The sequence below is a fragment of the Maniola jurtina genome, chromosome 26 (genome assembly GCF_905333055.1).
Source record: "Maniola jurtina chromosome 26, ilManJurt1.1, whole genome shotgun sequence".
Classification (NCBI taxonomy): Eukaryota; Metazoa; Arthropoda; class Insecta; order Lepidoptera; family Nymphalidae; genus Maniola; species Maniola jurtina.
The window spans coordinates 6,922,111-6,936,769 of NC_060054.1; the positions used below are offsets into that span (position 1 = coordinate 6,922,111).

At 39.1% G+C, this 14,659-nt stretch overlaps 4 protein-coding genes across 6 annotated transcripts in view; 3 read left to right on the forward strand and 1 right to left on the reverse strand.

Moving 5' to 3' along the window:
* The window catches only part of LOC123878323 (zinc finger protein 2 homolog), a 364,832-nt gene that overhangs the window by 328,588 nt on the left and 21,585 nt on the right, over positions 1-14,659 (forward strand). The window lies entirely within an intron of this gene.
* The window catches only part of LOC123878314 (zinc finger protein 436-like), a 382,404-nt gene that overhangs the window by 275,629 nt on the left and 92,116 nt on the right, over positions 1-14,659 (reverse strand). The gene's annotated exons all lie outside the window — the stretch shown is intronic.
* The window catches only part of LOC123878376 (transmembrane emp24 domain-containing protein 5-like), a 152,677-nt gene that overhangs the window by 102,224 nt on the left and 35,794 nt on the right, over positions 1-14,659 (forward strand). The gene's annotated exons all lie outside the window — the stretch shown is intronic.
* LOC123878338 (T-complex protein 1 subunit eta) lies at positions 725-13,856 on the forward strand. The gene is made up of 14 exons (XM_045925519.1): positions 725-820; positions 1,494-1,592; positions 2,233-2,328; positions 2,828-2,893; positions 3,465-3,540; positions 4,696-4,807; positions 6,678-6,811; positions 7,645-7,820; positions 8,761-8,915; positions 9,312-9,481; positions 11,065-11,199; positions 11,508-11,696; positions 13,000-13,124; positions 13,684-13,856. The coding sequence occupies exons 1-14, from the start codon at positions 818-820 to the stop codon at positions 13,777-13,779; spliced, it is 1,632 nt and encodes a 543-aa protein (XP_045781475.1). The 5' UTR covers positions 725-817; the 3' UTR covers positions 13,780-13,856.

The following is a 14,659-nucleotide window of genomic DNA, read 5'->3' on the forward strand; positions in this document are numbered from 1 at the left end:
ATTTAATCACATCGATGAAACTTAATATTATAAAGCTGAAAGTTTGTGTGTGTGTATGTTTGTTACTCTTTCTCACAAAAACTACTAAACGGATTTGTCTGAAATTTGAAATGGAAATAGACTATATCCTGGATTAACACATAACTAATAGGTATCTATTTACTTTGAATAAATGATGATTAATAGGCCTTATGATTAGATACCTTATTGGTGGAGCGGAGGCATGGTAGATGAAGGTTCAGTGTGACTAATTATGAGTTGGTTTTCAGCTACAAGTCATAAAACCATAGATATGTACATAAAACAGATTTGAAGTCGAATGATTTCTTGTTCGGTACCCCCTTTTCCATTGACTTTCTTATACGATCCTATATAAACTACTAACAAACGAATACTAATAACTAACTAAACTAAACGATAACACCAAATACGATGTAAAACGATTCAAGTGCACAGTGTCGGTTTTTTACCAAGTCGTATTTTCTGATTCTTTCAGATGTAGGTAACTAACTATGGAAACTGGCACACAAGCCCTTCTTTGCAGCAGTTTTTAGCAAGTTATATAGTGTGTTATCTATGGTTTAGCGTAGATCCGTCGTTGTATGTAATAACTAATTTTGTAGATTTAAAAACCATTAATAATCGGGTTAATCGATTTAAAATCGAACAAATTGATAATAGTGAATGTGAACCATGTATGTGAACTAAACTGTCAAGTGCCGAGATAAAACGTCATATATGACTTTGACATTGAGTTGCGTCTATAATTTCAATTTGTCTGTGGAATTGTTTTGGTTTGCAATTTCGAGATTTCAAGATGGTAATTAAATTCAATTTTATTACTTTAATCTTTTGTAATTATCTTTGTAAAATGCGCTAAATATATTCTTAAATGTATGAATGCTTCAACCACAAAAATATTTCAATCAGAATGAATGTATTTTCAGAGAAAATTTAGTATAAATGCAGAGGTTATTTTTGGAAGTTTTTAATGTTGGTTTTGAATTAAATATATTTCTTTACGTATTGAAACAATAAGGACGGTATATAACCGCATTATATGAGCTGACTGAACTGTTTTATTCAGTTTTTGTATAGCTACTTAGTACTTGCAGATTTAGGTTACTTTTGTTTTGATAAAATTTTACGATGACTAATTTTATTTTGAACTGAAAAGGTCTTTAATAGGTACTTTCTATAATTTTTTTTCATCGAAAATATTTGTTTTTATCATGAATGGAAGTATACCATTCAAGTATACGTCAGAATCAACAACAGTCATGAAAAATATCCAAATTACCTACCAGGTGTTCTGATCGTGACCATAAAACATTTTTTTTTAATGTTTATACTTAATTTAAACCAGTCGACCTATACTCTTTTGCAAAACATATTAAGCATGTTTCTGTGCGCAATATTAACTTACGTGCAAAATTACAAGTTCCTGGGAAATCAGTGACAGCCAGTAAGCAATATATTGTGTGATGTTGCAGCAACCACAGATCTTAGTGCTGAAGGAGGGGACGGACCAGTCTCAGGGCAAACCACAGCTGGTATCCAACATCAACGCCTGCCAGCTGGTGGTGGATGCTGTGAGTGTATTAACCTTTTGTATTATAATGCGTAAATGAGTTCTCACATGACATGTGTTAATATCATGTCAAAAGTACGATATAAGTCCTTATTATAAAGGTGAACTGTACTTCTGACATGACAAGTGACTTATAAAATGGTGTGCGAGAGTTCATTTTGTATGGACTATACATAATTTAATCGCACAAGCAGGTGAGCGAAAGAGTTGATCGTACTGGCTATTACTGTCCTGAATTTTGAAAAAAAAAAAGAAGTTCTTTAGTGAGAACTGGTCTCCTCTCAGTATGAGAAGAGCTTGAGATGGTCATATTTGTGTAACCCATATATGAACCGAATACTAGTGTTTTGAAATCTCAAGCTTGTTTAACTGATCTTCTGTTAAGTTAATATAACTTGCGTCGGCATAATCAAGAAAAGGAAGAAGTAAAGTCTGTGCTAACATAATTTTAGTAGGAATTGGAAGAAATGATCTTAGATTATGCAAAAGTCTTGCTGCTAATCTGTTTAAGTGATTTGTCCAACCTAAAGCGCAATCCATATGTATCCCAGATTTTTAACTTATGCACTTTATGAAAACTCACCCTGTATGAGACACTGTATTGCCTAAATAATTTATTGACCAATTCTGTGTTGGTTCAGGTGCGCACAACTTTGGGCCCTCGGGGCATGGACAAGCTGATTGTGGACCACAACGGCAAGGCGGTCATATCCAATGATGGTGCCACCATAATGAAGGTAGAGACACATAGTATTTATTTTGGTACCTAACATGTTCCTGGGATAGGATTAAGTAGAAAGAGATGGAGGAGGGTTCCTTAATGAAGTAAATTTAAAACCTTGTACCTTTTACCCTCCCATAATCCCTTCAGGTTCAAAATTTTGAATTTGCAAAATGTTGAATAAATCAATAAATGCAAGAACTATACCCAATAATTGATCTTTGTCTGTGATTTGAGAGGGAGGGAGGGGGGGGGGGGATAGGCACCCCAACCTACCACCCCCGGATATTGATCTCTCGTTTAGTTTTTGAGGTATCCCCCGTCATAAAAATGGTCTAAAACTGACAACCTTAACGGCAAGTCTTTTAGGTCAACATTTTGCAAATTCAACATTATGAGAAATCAACTTTTTGAATCTGAAAGCCATAATCGCCCAACACGCCTAAAATTAAACTATAGTTAGGTTACAATTTAAGTATTATCTATATTTTAAATCAATTATTTTTTATTCTCAGCTCTTGGATATTGTCCACCCGGCGGCCAAAACTCTTGTGGACATCGCAAAATCACAGGATGCTGAGGTAAATATATACTTAGCCCCATAAAATAGAACTAAAAAAGTATTTTTCTTGTAGTACAATTTTTCTGTAGTACAGACCCTTCGTGTGCGAGTCCAATTGAACATTTTTTTTATAAATATAATATGAACTTCATAATTTATTCATCATATAAAATCTAACAGACATAACACTTTCACAGTTTACAAGTGTAAATTAAAAATTTATAACACCCCCGACAAGTGAAGGTTACAGTAACTAGAAAAGAGCTGATAACTTTCAAACGGCCGAACCGATTTTCTTGGATTATAGCTAAGAACACTCTGGATCAAGCCACCTTTCAAACATTTACACAATTGGTGTAAAAAATTGGTTCATTGGTTTAGGAGGTACAATGCCAGTCAAACTTATAACACCCCTCTTTTTGGGTGGGGGGTTAAAAATACATAGATTATATTAAAATGATTATAAACACGGATCCAATTTCCCAATTTGTATTGAGGACACCCAAAATAAATGATTTATTTTATTATATCTTGCGTTAATTTGTAACATTTCATAGGCATATGACCAAAGTTGTGTACCTTCATTTTAGGTTGGTGATGGTACCACATCCGTGGTGATCTTGGCCGGGGAACTACTGAAGAGACTGAAGCCTTTTATTGAGGAAGGCAAGTATTAAAACTTATTTTTAGAGTTCCTTAGAATAGAATTGAAATACAGTGGACCCCCGGTAATCCGACACACATTTTGCAGGGCAGTGTCGGACTATCGAATTTTTCGGATTATAGAGTACTGCCTAAGAACCCCTATAGTCCGGAAATGTTTACAAAAGAGTACCTTGTAATCCGACAAATTACAGGTCTAATGACAAGATTCTATATGTTATACATACTCTGAAGTACAAATCATACTTTACTATGTATGTCGAATTTAGTAAATTCAATAATAATAGACATGTCGGATTACAGGGGGTGCCGGATTAGACAGGGGCCGGATTACCGGGGGTCCACTGTATATTGAATTTTAATTTGAGTATAAAACTTATTTTTACAGTTTTTTTTAAGAATAGAATAGAAATGTTTACAAAAGTACTTTGAATCGTCAAATGCATCTACCATTTAAAGTTGTCAGTTTTAGATACCTAGGTTCAGTACCTCAAAAGGAAATACGGGACTCTTATTGGATCACTTGGTAGTCTGTCACACAGACAGACAGTCCGTTGTGTCTGTCGTGTCTGTCAAAAAAAATGTTTTCACAAAAAAAAAATACTAAATCATAAATAGATAATTGAAGTCAGTTTTTTTTTGATTTTTTTTATTTCACAATTTTTAGTGTCTCCACTGTTTATACTGCAATATGCTATGCCTAATTAAAAACCGTCTGTTTACTAAGCTATGATTTAATCGCGAGCAATTTACTCTTATCCATTGAGGAGTTCTGGTCTCTATCTCTGAAGATTTTCATCAGATCTTCACCAAATTTATATGGGACCACCTCCAAAGTATATCCTTTCAAACAAAAATAATAATACATAATTCCAAATCGGTGCATGCGTCTTTGAGTAATCAGTGAAGGATTCCTACGAATTGTGTTGGAATATTATTGTAAATTGAACAATTGAAAAGAGCAACCGCCGAGTTTCTTGCTGGTTCTTCTCGGTAGGAACAGCATTCCGAACCAGTGGTAAATTATTTGACGATTCAAAAGCACTTGTAAAAGTTTATTTGAATAAAAATCTATTCTATTCTATTCTGTGTACCTCCTGTTTTGAAGTTGGTTAAAAAAGTTTGATGCAGTTTGTGTGAGTGTTGACATATTTCCAGGCGTTCACCCGCGCATCATAGTGCGTGCGGTACGCAACGCGGGCCGGCTCGCCGTTGACAAGGTCAAAGAGTTGTCCGTCAGAGTCGAGAGCAAATCCCCAGAGGAACAGAGGTAAGGGCATTGAAAAATAAATAAGATATCTATACATCTATATTAGTAAATAAAATTGGAGTGTCTGTCTGTAATTTCGAAATAACTACCATATTAAGGTCATATGGTTATTTGAACGATACCATAACTGAATCACACATTTTTAAAATTTTTGTCTGTCTGTCTGTCTGTCTGTCTGTTTGAAAAGGCTAATCTTCGGAACGGCTGAACCGATTTTAACGGAATTTTCACTTACAAGTAGAGGATTGACCAGGGTGTAACATAGGCTACTTTTTTAACCGACTTTCAAGAAGGGCGTTGTGTTTTTTTACCTATGTACACCGAAATCTCCGAAATTTCTGAACTGAATTTCTTTTTTAATCGATAGAGGAACTTTGCAACATTGTTTCATACAAAATTTGGATTCCAACTCCTCAATCCTGATGCTGCAGGGGATCTGACCAATCCACGCGGGCGAAGCTGCGGGCATCAGCTAGTATATAATAAAATTGTAGAAAAGTGGTGTCTGTACAATGGAAATATATAAAAAAAAAGTAGCAGGGGTTGTTATTATATCGATGCAGAACCCGAAATTGTAATTATTATTTTTTTTGTCTGTTTGTCTGTGTGTTTGTGCACGCTAATATCAGAAACGGCTTATTCGATTTTGATACGGTTTTCACTAATAAATTGTAGTAAGCTTCACTTAACATTTAGTGTTTATTTCATGTCAATCGGTTCATAAATAAAAAAGTTATGTCAATTTAAAGAATCACGGCGAACATTTTTAAAGTACAGAGTATATGCTGCCCGAAAAGTCATTATTCCACGCGAACGAAGTCGCGGGCACAGCTAGTTAATAATATAGATAGATATCCTCCACACTTTTTAATATTATAAATGCGAAAGTGTGTCTGTCTGTCTGACTGCTACGTTTTCACAGCCCAACGCGGGCGAAGAAATCCTCTAGTTAAAAATATAATGAAAAATAGCGGTAAGCGTAGTATGGGACGACCTTGCTGAACCGATGACTTGAAGAAAGTGGCGGGGAGCGGGTGGATGAGGAAAGCCGAGAACCGTGTTTGGTGACGCGCTCTTGGAAAGGCCTATGTCCAGCAGTGGACGCATACAGCTTTTTTTTTCTCTCTCGTCTGGCTTTACAAAGATTAGCCAATGTCAAGTTTGTAGTTATTTGTAACAAGTTAATTAAACTATACAAGTATGGACCCCGTCTGTGCCGGCGGTCGCCGACATACGCACGGCACCCCCTTAGAGCGACGCGGCGCCCCTTTAGAGCGCTTCCCAGTCAGTTCCACCAGCAATAAACACCAGTAGAACACAAAAACCGGCCACTTCTAACAAAAAAACACTCCAAAAAGACACAACACGCGCGCCAGCAAACGCCACCACAGACGAAGTCCCGCATACAGCTTGATGGAATAGAATGGAAAAAATAAAAAAACCGGCCAAGCGCGAGTCACTCGCGCCGAGGTTTCCGTAATCGGGCATTTTTCTGACATTATGTATGATAAATCAAAAACTATTATGCAAGAAAATGAATAATCCGAGTACGGAAGCCTCGGTGCGTGAATCTGACTCGCACTTGGCCGGTTTTTTTATCACGAATCACGAAAACGGACCGAATACGAATAAGAGCACAAACGCCCAAAGTCTTACGTATTTGTCCATGTATTTATCATTACTGCATTACATTTCATTGATTGGTTTATCATAATGCTAAGGAAAAATTAATTATTATTCAATGATTAAAACAAACGGATCCAATTACCGAACCAAATAAATGTGGAAAACCGTAGAAAATGAGCTACCATACTATTCAATAAAAGCTGTACCAATTCTGATGAAACTTACGCTATGAATTCTTTTCCAGGGAGTTGCTACGCAAGTGCGCGGCGACGGCCATGTCTTCGAAACTGATTCATCAGCAAAAAGATCACTTCTCAAAGATGGTGGTGGATGCTGTGTTGTCATTGGACGCTCCGTTACTGCCCTTGGATATGATTGGTTAGTACAGTTTCGAACTCTCGTAACTTAAGTTAGAAGTTTACGTATTTATCTCTCTCTCTCGTCTGGCTTTACAAAGATTAGCCAATGTCAAGTTTGTAGTTATTTGTAACAAGTTAGTTAAACTATACAAGTATGGACCCCGTCTGTGCCGGCGCTCGCCGACACACGCACGGCACCCCCTTAGAGCGCTTTCCAGTCAGTTTTAACAAAAAAAAACACTCCAAATAGGCAGAGCACGCCCGCCAGCCAACACCGACACAGACGAAGTCCTTACGTATTTAACTATCATTATATTTCATACTCATACTAATATAAGGCGAAAGTTTGTGTGTATGTGCGTGTGTGTGTATGTTTGTTACTCCTTCACGCAAAAACCACTGGACGGATTTGGCTGAAATTGGGAATGGAGGTAATGGATTAGCACATAGACTACTTTTATCCCGGAAAATCATAGAGTTCCCACGGGATTTCGAAAAACCTAAATCCTAGCCTATGGGCTAATCCAGGATATTATCTATCTCCATTACAAATTTCAGTCAAATCCGTCTAGTAGTTTTTGCGTGAAGGAGTAACAAACATACACACACACATATACAAATTTTCGCCTTTATAATATTAGTGTGATTAGCAATAGTATCCACCTCTTAGATATCACCACTTGTCCACGCGTGGACCACGCCTATGATTAAAACAAACGGATCCAATTTCTGAAATAGAAATGTAGATCGAAATGATAGTAGATATGAGGCAGTATTATTTCCAGTCTACATTCCTTTTTTTAAAAAAAAAAAAACAATTTTTGTATCAATATAAACCTTTCTGGTTACCAGGAATCAAGAAGGTGACGGGAGGTGCTTTAGAAGACTCATTCCTAGTAGCCGGAGTTGCTTTCAAGAAGACCTTCTCATATGCTGGGTTTGAGATGCAGCCGAAGAACTATGAGAACTGCAAGATTGCTCTCTTGAATATCGAGCTGGAGTTGAAAGCTGAGAGGGATAATGCTGAGGTAAGTGTGTCTGTCTCTTTTACCCATGTAGTTTGACATAAGTGTGAGAGAGAATGCTAACTTTCATAAGGACATGCTGGGTTTGAGATGCAGCCTAAGAACTATGAGAACTGCAAGATTACTTCTCTTGAATCGAGCTGGAGTTGAAAGCTGAGTGGGATAATGCTGTGGTAAGTGTACCTGTCTCTTTTACCCCTGTAGTATGACATAAGTGTGAGAGAGAATGCTAACTTTCATAAATACATGCTGGGTTTGAGATGCAGCCAAAAAACTATGAAAACTGCAAGATTGCTCTATTGAATATTGAGTTGGAGTTGAAAGCTGAGAGAGATAATGCTGATTTAGGTGTATCCCTCTTTTACTCTCGTTACTGGACTATAAGTGCGAGAGAGAATGCTATATTGTCTTAATTTTATTACTGACAGGGATAATGCAGATTTTAGTGTATCTATTTCTTTTACACTTAAGCGGGGTCTCTCTGTCACTTGCTTCATAGAAACGTAGTTCCAGTAGTAGTAGACATAGATATTAGTTTCTAGAATATGTCTGCAAAATTTCATGGGCTTTGGTTGCTTAATATTCAAATGAAATTGGAACTACGATTGTATGAAGCGAGTGACGGAGAGAGCCCTGTTAATGCGACGTAAGTGCGACAGAGAAAGCTATATTATGTGCTAGTGATGGTTATAGTATTAGAAGTTTAGAATATGTATAAAAACATCCTGGTAAAGCAACACTCTTATTAATGCTATTTTTGTAGTGTGCTCCATACAGATGTGGTTTAGTTCTCATTTGGATATTAATCAAACAAACTCCATGTAATTATTTCGTAGAAGGTAATAAAGACAGATATTAGTTCCTAGAACGCATATCTACAACATTTCATTGAGTTTGAATTTAGAGCTGTAAAGTCGGTTAAAAAAAAAGTTGTTCTTTTCAGGTACGAGTGGACAATGTCAAAGAGTACCAGAAGGTGGTAGACGCAGAGTGGCAGATTCTGTACGACAAGTTGGCAGCGCTGCACGCCAGTGGTGCCAACGTCGTGCTGAGCAAGCTGCCTATTGGTGACGTCGCTACACAGTACTTTGCTGATCGGTGAGTTAGCATCATGATACCTGGCGACCCTGGTGTTCAACACTGACTGATAGCCACCGAGCTCATTTGACATTGGTTGGTTCTGCATTGCCATTCACGACAGTTTAGAATATTCTAACAAAACGTCGAGGCACTCTACAAGACGTCGTCTACACTGGCAGGCGTCAAATGTTACCTACATTTGACGCTAGGTTGTCTGTGAAAAGACTAAGTATAAGACTAGCTGATGTTGATTTCAGGATCAAATTGAGAGTTTCCTCACTCTAGTTCACTCTGAACGCTCTGAATCACCCTGCCAAGTTGCGTATGGGGATGTACATTACCATTTTCATTTTTAATGAATGTGTCATTTACATTTTGACAGTAATAGTGTATACTATCATTGACATTTGACAGTGACATGTTCTGCGCGGGCCGTGTGACTGAAGAGGACTTGCGTCGCACGCAGAGGGCGTGCGGGGGCGCCGTACTCAGCTCTGTACGAGACCTTGCGCCCGAGGCCTTGGGACACTGTGCCACGTTCTGCGAGCGACAAGTGGGCGGCGAGCGGTACAACATATTCGCGGGTATAACTCACTTCTCTCTCTCTCTCACTCATACTCATTCATTCTCATTTACTCACTCATACTCATTCATTCACACTCACTCACTTATACTCATTCAGTCCCTCTCACTCACTCAAACTCACTAACTCAGTCTCAATCTCCATCACTCATCATTACATAAAACTAGCAATGAAAATTACGATACAAAGAGGATCCCTTCTTAACACATCTTCCCCCTTTCTCAGGTTATGATAAAGAAAATGCGCCTCCTGGTGAGAAACATAATTAGTGATATGAATAATTATTACAAAATTCGAGTAAATTAGTTACGGTTTAACCTAACCGGAGTGGAGAGATTTTTAAATTTAAAATTTTAGATTTTTTAGATTTTTAAAACATGTGATTCTTTTTAATCTATGATGAATCTGATTGGTTAATTGAAGATATTTCTCCTTCCTGTTTAGGTGGATAGGCTCTGATTTAAGTTGTATAAAGCATTAGCTTGAGTATTTTTCAAAAACAGTAGTTGAGTTTTAGTTTATGGACTTAATCTGGTTGGTATTGTAGATAATAATTTATTTGATTAATAGACGACGCCCGCGACTTTGTCCGCGTGATTTTAGTTTTTTTTTAAAATCCATTTGGGAACTCTTTGATTTTTCAGGATAAAAAATAGCCTATAAAGCCCTGGGATGCCTCTGTGTTAATGCCAGCTATGTGTATTTCTATTGTCTATGTGGGTTTAAGTTTTTTAATATCCCATGGGAACTCTTTGATTTCTTGAGACTAAAAGTAGCTCATGCCTTAGCCTGGGATGCAAGCTATCTCTCTACCAGATTTTGTTTAAATCAGTTAATTGGATGGGTTGTGAAAAGCTAGAAAATAGACAGACACTATGGCATACATGACATTAGTATTAGTATTCCATTATTTAACAGGGCTCTCTCCGTCACTCGCTTCATACAATCGTAGTTCCAATTTCATTTGAATATTAAGCAACCAAAGTCCATGAAATTTTGCAGACATATTCTAGAAACTAATATCTGGGTCTGTGGTGTTTTAGATTTTTCTAAAAATATGTAGTTTTAAAATTACAGGGGCTCAAAGATTTTATGAAATTTTTTAAAACCGCGTAACTTTGAAACCGAATATTTTAACAGAAATCTGGAAAACCACAGACACAGATATTAGTTTCTAGAATATGTCTGCAAAATTTCATGGACTTTGGTTGCTTAATATTCAAATGAAATTGGAACTACGATTGTATGAAACGAGTGACGGAGAGCTCTCTTAACAATACACTATCAGTATTTTTTGTTTATGCCATGTCATTTTGTCCACACTAGAAGAAGTAAAAACTGAAGTACAGTTATCACAAAACAAGTAGTCCAATCTGAACTTGCAGAATAGCGATTTGTGTAAGTCATAGACTAAGAATTAAATACACAAGCTCGGCTGAGATCTGATTTTTTATACAATGCCCAGTCATATGCCTCGTGTTCACATTGGTCTACATATTTTTGTACATAACTATGTTGATTGAGTTCTTTTTACTGTATTATTTTAGGCTAGACTTAAATTAACTTGAAACCTCCTCATTCCAGGATGCCCCGCAGCCAAAACCTGCACCCTGATCCTCCGAGGAGGCGCAGAACAGTTCCTTGAGGAAACTGAACGCTCCCTCCACGACGCAATCATGATTGTGCGACGTACCATCAAGAACGACGCCGTTGTCGCCGGTAAGTTGGTGTTCCCGCGGGAACAGACAGTTTCCACAACAAATGACTTGTTTCAGTGCTAAATTGCCCGATTCTACTTACAACCAGAACAGTTGCCTTGATAAAAAGACCAGTTCCTACATTCCAAAACATACACAGTACTTTGATAAGGCGCACAACAGTTTCTGGAGGAAACTAAACGCTTACTTAGCGATACAATTATTATCTTATCGTACAATAAAGTAAGAAGCTAACGTCGCCGGTGATTTTATGTTCCCATGGGAACATAAACTCACCGGGGAACATAAACCAAACATCATTCTTCACAGGCGGAGGCGCAATAGACATGGAACTATCAAAACACCTGCGCGACCACTCGAAGACTATCGCGGGCAAGGAGCAGTTGCTGATAGCGGCGGTCGCGCGAGCGTTCGAGGCGATCCCGCGACAGCTGTGCGACAACGCGGGCTTCGACGCGACCAACCTGCTCAACAAGCTGCGACAGAAGCATCACCAAGGTCACTATGGAGTCTATCATAGTCATTTCAGCCTGTGGACCTCTAATGCTGGACATAGACCTTACTGAACAGCGCGACGCCCAGCCCTAAGCCTTTCTCGTATCGTCAGTTTATCGTGCTGGAGGGCACCCCACACTACACTTACGTCTTCGCGTCTCCATTCTAGGACTAAATCACTCATAAAGGTCACTAGATGATTGTGTAATAAACCTACCTATAGTATATTGTGCAGTTGCTTGCACCTTTAAGTGCGGGGGTGCGGGTATCTTTAAAACAAGAGTGAATAGGCACCTTCTAGGTAAACGCGTCCCATCTTAGACCACATCATCACTTTCCATCAGGTGTGATTGTGGTCAAGCGCTTACCTATAGTGAATAAAAAAAATAAAAAAACCTGTACAGTGTACATCACCAAGGTCACTATGGAGTTTATCATCGTCCAACCAACATAGGCCTTATCTAAACAGCGCCACCACACCCAGCCTTCCTCATATCGTCAGCCTATCGTGCTGGAGGGCACCCCATACTTCACATATGTCACTTGAGGCTTGATTGTCACTTATTGTATGTCATTTGAGATGATTGGGTAGTATATGCCTCCAACGGTCATCGCCTTGTGGCGGTCGCTCTCATCAAGACCGCTGCCGCTCATGAGGTGGGACCACACCTCGCGCCATCTCCACTTACACCCGCGCTCCGCACCGGACCGCGGCGCGGCGCGCGCGCATCGTGTCTCGCGCAGTCAGTCTTTCGCTACATCTACCTGCGTCGCGCGTGGCTTGTTCCGCGTATTGCCTACGTTTGTCTATTATTTCGTTGACTGTTACTTATTGTGAATATACAGTGGACCCCCGGTAATCCGATAAACGTTTTGCAGGACATTGTCGAACTATCGGATTTGTCGGATTATAGAATACTGCCTAAGACCCCCTATAGTCCGGAATTTTTTACAAAAGAGTACCTTGTAATCCGACAAATTACAGGTCTAATGACAAGATTCTATATGTTATACATACTCTGAAGTACAAATCATACTTTACTATGTATGTCGAATTTAGTAAATTCTATAATAATAGACATGTCGGATTACAGGGGGTGCCGGATTAGACGGGCCGGATTACCGGGGGTCCACTGTAATGTAAATAGTGTGCTGCATTGTGTGTCGAAACCCACAGCCTCTACGAAAGGCATGGCTTGCCCACTGCCACTTCATAGCTTGGGCTATGTCAGTGACCTTGGTTCTCCTGCGGATCTCCTCATCTCGGTCTGTCAATCGTGTAATTATGTAATGTTTTGTTGAACAGGCGAGGTGTGGTACGGAGTGGACATCCAGAAAGAGGACATAGCGGACAACTTTGTCGCTTGCGTGTGGGAGCCGGCCGTGGTCAAGATCAACGCCATAACCGCCGCGTGCGAGGCCGCCGCCCAGGTGAGAACGCGTAAACGCCAGGGGGGATAATTGCCAAATTTTACGTTACGTTACGTTTGCCAAAGTTGACAAGAGGACGGATAGACAGACAACAAAGTAATCCTATAAGGTTTCCGGTTTTTCCTAAAAAAACTAAATTTTACCTAGAAGTATACCAAATTGCAAAACTGGGAACCACCGCGCCTAAGGACGTCTCTCCGTGCGTCGCTTGCCTTAGCGTATCTGCCACAAATCAAAGAAACTTTACTTCGACCGCGCCTAAAACCTATATGTACTAACGTTTGTTTTTTTACCCCCGACCCAAAAAGAGGGGTGTTATAAATTTGACGTGTTTATCTGTGTATCTGTCTGTGGCATTGTAGCTCCTAAACTATCGAACCGATTTTAATTTACTTTTTTTTGTTTGAAAGGTGGCTTATCGAGAGTGTTTTTAGCTATAATTCAAGAAAATCGGTTCAGCAGTTTGAAAGTTATCAGTTCTTTTCTAGTTACTGTAACCTTCACTTGTCGGGAGTGTTATAAATTTTTAATTTACACTTGTTATCTTTCTCCTTTACAGATCCTTTCAATAGACGAAACCATCAAAAACGTGAAAAGTGGAGGGGGCGATATGCCCGCCCCCGGCCGCGGCATGGGACGCCCTCGTATGGGCTAATAGGCACTGCTTACCTACGCTTAATCAACACTAACTGTTATCTACACGCGCCGCGAAACACCACGAACACCGCGAAACACCACGAACACCGCGAAAGACCACGAACACCGCGAAGCTGTGTGTGCGGTGGTGTTATATGTAGACCGATAGAAATCCACAGCTGGACATAGGTCTCTTGTAGGGACTAATATCCAGCGGTTCCCTAATTTGTTTGATATCGTCTATCCCCACAGTTAGGGGGTCAATGCTATGCTATGCTTTCCGTGAGGTCGTCATTCCAGCACCTTGGGACCCCAAACCAATGGCACTAATTTGAACATGCAGCGGTTCCCTAATTTATTTGATATCTGTTCAGCCTGTAGGGGGTCTGCCAATGCTACGCTTTCCGGTGTGAGGTCGTCATTCCAACACCTTGGGACCCCAAACCCATTGCACTAAATTGAACATACTATGTATTTGAAGTACTATGTATCTGTTACAAAGTATACTTTGCAGTGAAACAAATAGCATTTTTGAAAATACCTATTCGCGTTGAGTTTTGTCAATACTGCCGTCCTAACGAAGAGAGCAATAACTAGGTTTCGACTACTTTCGAGATATTCGCGGTTATGATTAGCTACTTACAAATCGTAATATTACATATTGCAGTTTTGATAACCAACAGAACCGAAACTACTGAAGATACAAAAAAGACGTCTAAGGCGAAAATATAGAGCTCATTTTCCTGATTACGGATATGGTCTTAAGTCAATTTGCCCAAAAACTCGACTTATTGCACTCCTTGCACTCTTTGTTAGGACGGCAGAATAGACAGACGATAGTCTAAAAAAATTTACCGTCTAAAAAGTTCTAATATTTGTCACGCCTTCTAAGAGATAAG

Coding starts and splice junctions, on each gene's coding strand:
- LOC123878338 (XM_045925519.1), top strand. Junction 4,808..6,677: donor AAATCCCCAGAGGAACAGAG/GTAAGGGCATTG, acceptor ATTCTTTTCCAG/GGAGTTGCTACGCAAGTGCG. Junction 9,482..11,064: donor GCGGTACAACATATTCGCGG/GTATAACTCACT, acceptor TCCTCATTCCAG/GATGCCCCGCAGCCAAAACC.